The 8,538-nt window shown below is 40.9% G+C and overlaps 1 protein-coding gene across 1 annotated transcript; it reads right to left on the reverse strand.

The window, feature by feature from the left end:
• Window positions 1-773: 773 nt before the first annotated feature.
• Window positions 774-2,086, reverse strand: LOC146490417 (eotaxin-like). The gene is made up of 3 exons (XM_085153235.1): window positions 1,918-2,086; window positions 1,727-1,838; window positions 774-1,087 (listed from the first exon to the last, which is right to left on the reverse strand). Exons 1-3 carry the CDS (start codon window positions 1,985-1,987, stop codon window positions 994-996), a joined length of 276 nt encoding a protein of 91 aa, XP_085009361.1. The 5' UTR covers window positions 1,988-2,086; the 3' UTR covers window positions 774-993.
• Between the last annotated feature and the right edge of the window lie 6,452 nt (window positions 2,087-8,538).

The following is an 8,538-nucleotide window of genomic DNA, read 5'->3' on the forward strand; positions in this document are numbered from 1 at the left end:
GGGCGGCTCCTGCTCCCCGCCTTGATCCTCCGCTCCTGGTCACAATTACTCACCTGCCTTTCATTACTTGTGATTGGTCCTGGCACTCTAGGAGGAACATCCTTCAATTGGTGCAGGTATGAAGAGGAATCAAGCAAACTAGTGGATTAGACTAACCATCTCCGTTTCAACCTAAACTGTAGACAAAGCAGACTTGTTCCCAAGAGTTTGCACCTCAGATCTACTGTCAGGGGACACAGCAGAATTGATTCTATGGAAAGCACAAAATCAACTTCTAAGTGAAAGAATGAGACAGGTCAGTTTTACTATAGATGCACTCTGGAACAAGATTGTTCAGACTGCAGGAACTCAAAGCACTTTGCACACTTCTGCCACTACTTAAGCCAAGGCGAGGTGAAAAACATCACCTAGTAAGTGTAGCCCTGGTGCTCTTTTTGAATCTGATCATGTTTTTCTAATGAATGTTTCATTTCTCTGTAAAGATCTTCCTGCACCTCATCTTGTTTCCCATGAACCCTGTTGGATGAACGTGAGTGGATTTCAGTGTTGAGCGGGTTTGAGTGAGTCACAGACTGGATTCCCTACCCCACAGGCCCCGATCCTTCGTCACTGTATATAATACTGCTAAATATTCCATCAGAACATTTTATAAAATGTGTTATTTATTTAGAAAACCTTATTTTAAACTCTATCACAGGAAAATTAGACTTGACAAGTCTTAAAGCTTCAAAGAAACGAAGAAGAGACAAAGTTTCAGACTCTTTGTTGTATTTGTGAGTTGTTTATTTTGGAGCATAATATATATAACACAAAGCATCCACGAGACATTACACAATCAAAGGGCGTGACTGTTCAGTGGATTATTTCAGGCTTATAATTGCTTGGAGGATAAAATTTGGACCAACTATCATTATAAAAATCAAGTTTGCATGCATTTTATATGATATTATCTGATAAAGCAGAACAATGTGTAAGGATGAGCAGGCAGCTGGTTCAGAAAGAGCTCTGGTTCAGTCTTTTTATGATGCGTTGGGTCCAGGAGGCAGACGCATCCACACATACTGAACGAGACTTTTTGGTAATGAAGCTGAAACAAAGAGGGGAAATTCTGAAATCTGAATTTTAAATAAGCTTCAAAATTCTCTCAGTAAATATGTTGTAAAAACAACAACAACAACAACAACAACAACAACAATATATAATAATAATGTATACTTTATTTTTCCCCGTAGGGAAATTACTCTGCATTTAACCCATTCACTCTAGTGAAGCATGGGCAGCCACCAATCATTCGTCCAGGGAGCAGTGTGAAGAGACGTTACCTTGCTCAGGAGTACCTCAGGGTAGCCGTTCAGTGGTTTTGAATGCCCGAATATGTACTTACTTTTTTAAATGACCAGTAGACAAAATGTCATAATATAAACACTTAAATGTGTATTTCAAACAATCCATGTAAAATTGATCAAATTATGAAAACAAGTTTGTGCATTTTTCTTGAACATTTACAGGATAAAATTAAAAGACAATAGTAGGAGAACAAATACAAGTTCAAATAAAAAGTATCAAACTTATACTATGTCCTGAGCATCATGTGTAAAATGACAATTTTTAATTGTCCAGAAACTCTCCAGTTACAATGATCATACTGCATATTTTTCATTACAGTAATTTCAGTATTTGTGTTAAACATTATAAAATTAAAATAAACCCAGTTTTCGTCACTTACATGACGGCAGACTTTGGGCATCGGTGATCAGTCAATCGATACGACTTGATGAGGTCTGCTTGAATTCTTCTCGGGTACAGCTTGAAACAGCAGTTGTCGGGACCATTTGCATCTGAGGAAAAAGACATTTCATTAGACTTACTCAAAAAACAAAACCTCTCTTTTAATGATGACATTTAAGGTAATCTTACTGTTGCAGTTAACTGCAGACAACAAAGCAGCTCCAAGGATGCACAGCAAAAGGATGTGAGTGGTTTTCATTCTGATTCCTCAGGAGTTGATGATGATGATGACGATAAAGACAACAGCTGCTCTTCAGACGCAAGCAAGGGCTTCTAAATATTAGGTGGTGTGCTGTTACATTTATCAAGATCAATACTTTTTTTTTAAGGTACATAGGGTGTCATTGGTGTGAAAGAGGGAGGGTGGATGTGGTTTCAAAAATTGCTGAAAATGCCTCTGACAGGACTTTCCATTCGGTTACATTGACAGGAAATGAAGCTGTGGTTTAGCCCAGAGATGCAGCTCAAAGCATGACACTGTTAACAAAACCAACTTCTACAACCCCCTCGCCCAAAAGTTAAAAAATATATATGTCACAAAATATTATGACCACAAAAGAACACTAAAACAATCGTTGAGCAGTCCATATGACTCCATGAGTTTTGCTTTAATTCTTCTTGGTACAACTTTCAGCAGCAGTTGTTGGGACTATTTCCATCTGATTAAAGAGGATTAAGATCAAACTGTTTAAAAAGTATAACAATAAAAAAATATTGATGACCACCAGAGCTAGTCCTCCTTGTAGATAATCAAATCGTATAAATTTCTAAATTCACCACGCCTTGTTCTCAAATTACCGCATTCCCAAGACTTATGATTCAATTCAATTCAATTTTATTTATGTAGCGCCAAATCACAACAAAAGTCGCCTCAAGGTGCTTTATATTGTACAGTAAATACAGAGAAAAACCCAACAATCATATGACCCCCTATGAGCAAGCACTTTGGCGACAGTGGGAAGGAAAAACTCCCTTTTAACAGGAAGAAACCTCCGGCAGAACCAGGCTCAGGGAGGGGCGGGGCCATCTGCTGCGACCGGTTGGGGTGAGAGAAGGAAGACAGGATAAAGACATGCTGTGGAAGAGAGGCAGAGGTTAATAACATATGATTCAATGCAGAGAGGTCTATTAACACATAGTGAGTGAGAAAGGTGACTGGAAAGGAAAAACTCAATGCATCATGGGAATCCCCCGGCAGCCTACATCTATTGCAGCATAACTAAGAGAGGATTCAGGGTCACCTGGTCCAGCCCTAACTATATGCTTTAGCAAAAAGGAAAGTTTGAAGCCTAATCTTGAAAGTAGAGATAGTGTCAGTCTCCCGAATCCAAACTGGAAGCTGGTTCCACAGAAGAGGGGCCTGAAAACTGAATGCTCTCCCTCCCATTCTACTTTTAAATACTCTAGGAACAACAAGTAGGCCTGCAGAGCGAGAGTGAAGTGCTCTAATAGGGTGATATGGTACTACAAGGTCATTAAGATAAGATGGGGCCTGATTATTTAAGACCTTGTATGTGAGGAGCAGGATTTTGAATTCAATTCTGGATTTAACAGGAAGCCAATGAAGGGAAGCCAAAACAGGAGAAATATGTTCTCTCTTTCTAGTCCCTGTCAGGACTCTTGCTGCAGCATTTTGGATTAACTGAAGGCTTTTCAGCGAGTTCTTTGGACATCCTGATAATAATGAATTGCAGTAGTCCAGCCTGGAAGTAATAAATGCATGAACTAGTTTTTCAGCGTCACTCTGAGACAGGATATTTCTAACTTTAGAGATGTTGCGCAAATGGAAGAAAGCAGTCTTACATCAGTCAACAGTATCGAACGCTGCACTGAGGTCTAGCAGGACAAGCACAGAGATGAGTCCACTGTCAGAGGCCATAAGAAGATTATTGGAACCTTCACTAAAGCTGTTTCTGTGCTGTGATGAGCTCTGAAACCTGACTGAAACTCTTCAAATAAACCATTCCTCTGCAGATGATCAGTTAGCTGTTTGACAACTACTCTTTCAAGGATGTTTGATATGAAAGGAAGGTTGGAGATTGGCCTATAATTAGCTAAGACTGCTGGGTCTAGAGATGGCTTTTTGAGTAAAGGTTTAACTGCAGCCACCTTGAAGGCCTGTGGTACATAGCCGATTATTAGAGATAGGTTGATCATATTTAAGATCGAAGATTAATTAATGGCAGGACTTCTTTGAGCAGTTTTGTAGGAATGGGGTCTAAAAGACACGTTGATGGTTTGGAGGAAGTAATTATTGAAGTTAACTCAGAAAGATCAATTGGAGAAAAAGAGTCTAACTTAACATCAATGGTACTAAGAGTAGCTGTAGATAATATTACATCTGTAGGATGATTATTGGTAATTTTTTCTCTAATGATAAAATTTTATTTGTGAAGAAGTTCATGAAGTCATTACTAGTTAACGTTAAAGGGATGGTTGGCTCAAAAGAATTCTGACTTTATGTCAGCCGCGCTACAGTGCTGAAGAGAAACCTGGGGTTGTTCTTATTTTACAGAAAACCTGACCTCTGACCTTGAGATCACCTTGACTTGAGAAGGTCACAGGACTCAGACTTATACACTATTTTAGGTAGCTGCACCTTTGGTATCAATTTCAGAATCCTACACAAGTTATCTGATTCACAAACTTTGGTGTTGATGCTGCCTGCCCGTCTGTCAGCGTAGCCCTAAAATGATGAGGAAGATAAGGAACATTTCTTTGAATTAAAATTTTTCTAATGTGTTATATTTTTTAGGGAAATTGGTGAATTTAACATGGAAAAAAGTCTTTATTTGCATAAATTTCAGTTTAGAAATCTGAACTTTGAGGCACCAGACAAAGAGCGATTCAGAAGACCCCTATGAGCAGAACACCAAGGGAACAGTTCACCCTGCCCGGGATAGGGTCACTGGGGCCCTGCCCTGGAGCCAGGCCTGGGGAGGGTGCCCGTGGGTGAGCGTCTGGCGGCAAGGCCTTAGTCCATGGGGCCTGTCCGGTCACAGTCCGAAAAAGTGACATGGGCCCATCATCCTGTAGACCAACCAACCCCACGGCTTGGGCTCTGGAACCAGTCCCCTGGAGAGGGCTTGGAATCTGTCTCAGTCGAGTTGTCCCTGGGGAGAGGCGGGCTGTAGTGGGTATCCTAGTATCCCCTCAGCTTGCTGCCTGTACGTGGTGAAGAGAGAGCTGAGTGTAAAAGCAAAGCTTTCAATTTACCGGTCGATCTACGTCCCTACCCTCACCTATGGGTATGAGATGTGGTAGGGACTAAATCCTTGGCTCCTAGGTGAGGTTACCGGGCACGTCCCACCAGGAGGGGGCCCTGGGAGAGACCAAGACCACTGGAGGGATTATATCTCTTGGCTGGCCTGGGAACGCCTTGGTGTTCCCCTGGTCAAGCTGGAGGAGATGGCAGTAAATGGACTGGTTCTTAACAGTGCTTTTCTACTCTTCTGAGCACTCAAAGCGCTTTACACAACTTGTGCATTCACCCATTCACACCCGTTCGCACAAACACATTTCCTTTGTGCTTTCTAACTAACATTCACACAATTCAATTCAAATTTATTTATATGGCGTCAAATCACAACAAAAGTCACCTCAAGGTGCTTTATATTGTACAGTATATCCTATAATAATAGATACAGAGAAAAACCCAATAATCATATGACCCCCTATGAGCAAGCACTTTGGAGTATGAATGTGTGTGTGGAGTTTTTCCTTACCACTGTTGCCAATGGATGCATCGGAGAGCAGTTTGTATGTTGCCCAAGGACATTTGGCATGCAGACTAGGGGAAGCCAGGAATCAAACCACCAACCTTCCAATCAGTAGATGACCTGCTCTACCGCCTGAGCGACAGCCATCCCAGTTCTGGGCTTCTCTGCTTAGGCTACTGCCCCGCAACCCAATTCAATTCAATTCAATTTTATTTATATAGCGCCAAATCACAACAAATGTCGCCTCAAGGCGCTTCATAGATACAGAGAAAAGCCCAACAATCATATGACCCCCTATGAGCAAGCACTTTGGCGACAGTGGGAAGGAAAAACTCCCTTTTAACAGGAAGAAACCTCCGGCAGAACCAGGCTCAGGGAGGGGCGGCCATCTGCTGCGACCGGTTGGGGTGAGAGAAGGAAGACAGGATAAAGACATGCTGTGGAAGAGAGACAGAGATTAATAACAGATACGATTCAATACAGAGAGGTCTGTTAATACATAGTGAGTGAGAAAGGTGACTGGAAAGGAAAACTCAATGCATCATGGGAATCCCCCGGCAGCCTACATCTATTGCAGCATAACTAAGGGAGGATTCAGGGTCACCTGGTCCAGCCCTAACTATATGCTTTAGCAAAAAGGAAGGTTTTAAGCCTAATCTTAAAAGTAGAGATAGTGTCTGTCTCCTGAATCCAAACTGGAAGCTGGTTCCACAGAAGAGGGGCCTGAAAACTGAAGGCTCTCCCTCCCATTCTACTTTTAAATACTCTAGGAACAACAAGTAGGCCTGCAGAGCGAGAGCGAAGTGCTCTAATAGGGTGATATGGTACTACAAGGTCATTAAGATAAGATGGGGCCTGATTATTTAAGACCTTGTATGTGAGGAGCAGGATTTTGAATTCAATTCTGGATTTAACAGGAAGCCAATGAAGGGAAGCCAAAACAGGAGAAATATGCTCTCTCTTTCTAGTCCCTGTCAGGACTCTTGCTGCAGCATTTTGGATTAACTGAAGGCTTTTCAGTGAGTTTTTTGGACATCCTGATAATAATGAATTGCAGTAGTCCAGCCTGGAAGTAATAAATGCATGAACTAGTTTTTCAGCGTCACTCTGAGACAGGATATTTCTAATTTTAGAGATGTTGCGCAAATGGAAGAACGCAGTCTTACATATTTGTTTAATATGTGCATTGAAGGACATATCCTGGTCAAAAATGACTCCAAGGTTCCTCACAGTGTTACTGGAGGCCAAGGTAATGCCATCCAGAGTAAGAATCTGGTTAGATACCATATTTCTAAGCTTTTCAGCGCCGAGTACAATGACCTCAGTTTTATCTGAGCTAAGAAGCAGAAAGTTAGTGGCCATCCAAGTCTTTATGTCTTTAAGACATTCCTGCAGTTTAACTAATTGGTGTGTGTTATCTGGCTTCATGGACAGATAGAGCTGGGTGTCATCTGCATAGCAGTGAAAATGTATGCTATGTCTTCTAATGATGCTGCCTAGGGGAAGCATGTATAATGTAAACAGAATTGGTCCTAGCACTGAACCCTGTGGAACTCCATAATTAACCTCAGTGTGTGAAGAGGACTCTCCATTTACATGCACAAATTGGAGTCTATTAGATAGATATGATACAAACCACTGCAGTGCAATACCTGTAATACCTACAGCATGTTCTAATCGCTCTAATAGAATATTATGGTCAACAGTATCGAATGCTGCACTAAGGTCAAGAAGGACAAGCACAGAGATGAGTCCACTGTCAGAGGCCATAAGAAGATCATTTGTAACCTTCAATAAAGCTGTTTCTGTGCTGTGATGAACTCTGAAACCTGACTGAAACTCTTCAAATAAACCATTCCTCTGCAGATGATCTGTTAGCTGTTTGACAACTACTCTTTCAAGGATTTTTGATATGAAAGGAAGGTTGGAGATTGGCCTATAATTAGCTAAGACTGCTGGGTCTAGAGATGCTTTTTGAGTAAAGGTTTAACTGCAGCCACCTTGAAGGCCTGTGGTACATAGCCGATTATTAGAGATAGGTTGATCATATATAAGATTGAAGAATTAATCAATGGCAGGACTTCTTTGAGCAGTTTTGTAGGAATGGGGTCTAAAAGACACGTTGATGGTTTGGAGGAAGTAATTATTGAAGTTAACTCAGAAAGATCGATTGGAAAAAGAGTCTAACTTAACATCAATGGAACTAAGAGTAGCTGTAGATAATATTACATCTGTGGGATGATTATTGGTAATTTTTTCTCTAATGATAAAAATTTTATTTGTGAAGAAGTTCATGAAGTCATTACTAGTTAACTGTTGGCTCAACAGAGCTCTGACTTTTTGTCAGCCTGGCTACAGTGCTGAAGAGAAACCTGGGGTTGTTCTTATTTTCTTCAATCAGTGATGAGTAGTAAGCTGTTCTGGCTTTGCGGAGGGCTTTCTTATAAAGCAACAAACTATTTCTCCAGGCTAAATGATGATCCTCTAAATTTGTGACATGCCATTTCCTCTCCAGATTACGAGTCATCTGCTTTAGGGTACGTGTTTGAGAATTATACCACGGGGTCAGGTACTTCTGATTAGAGACCTTAGTTTTCACTGGAGCTACAGTATCCAGAGTCGTACGTAGTGAGGAGGTGAAATTATTAACAAGATAATCGACCTCTGTTGGGGTAGCGTTCAGATAGCTGCTCTGCTCTGTGTTGGTACAGGGCATTGACGATGATAACAGTGGCTGGATTATATTCTTAAACTTAGTTACAGCGCTTTCAGAAAGACATCTACTTTGATAAAGTCCACTCTCCACTGCTGCGTAATCAATTATTGTAAATGTAAATGTTATCAAGAAATGATCAGACAGGAGAGGGTTTTCAGGAAACACTGTTAAATGTTCAGTTTCTATGCCATATGTTAAAACAAGATCTAGAGTGTGATTAAAGTGGTGGGTGGGTTCTTTTACATTTTGAGAGAAACCAATTGAGTCTAACAACAGATTAAATGCCATGTTGAGGCTGTCATTTTTAGCATCTAC

Source organism: Neolamprologus multifasciatus, unplaced genomic scaffold (genome assembly GCF_963576455.1).
Source record: "Neolamprologus multifasciatus unplaced genomic scaffold, fNeoMul1.2 chr13_unloc_2, whole genome shotgun sequence".
Lineage (NCBI taxonomy): Eukaryota > Metazoa > Chordata > Actinopteri > Cichliformes > Cichlidae > Neolamprologus > Neolamprologus multifasciatus.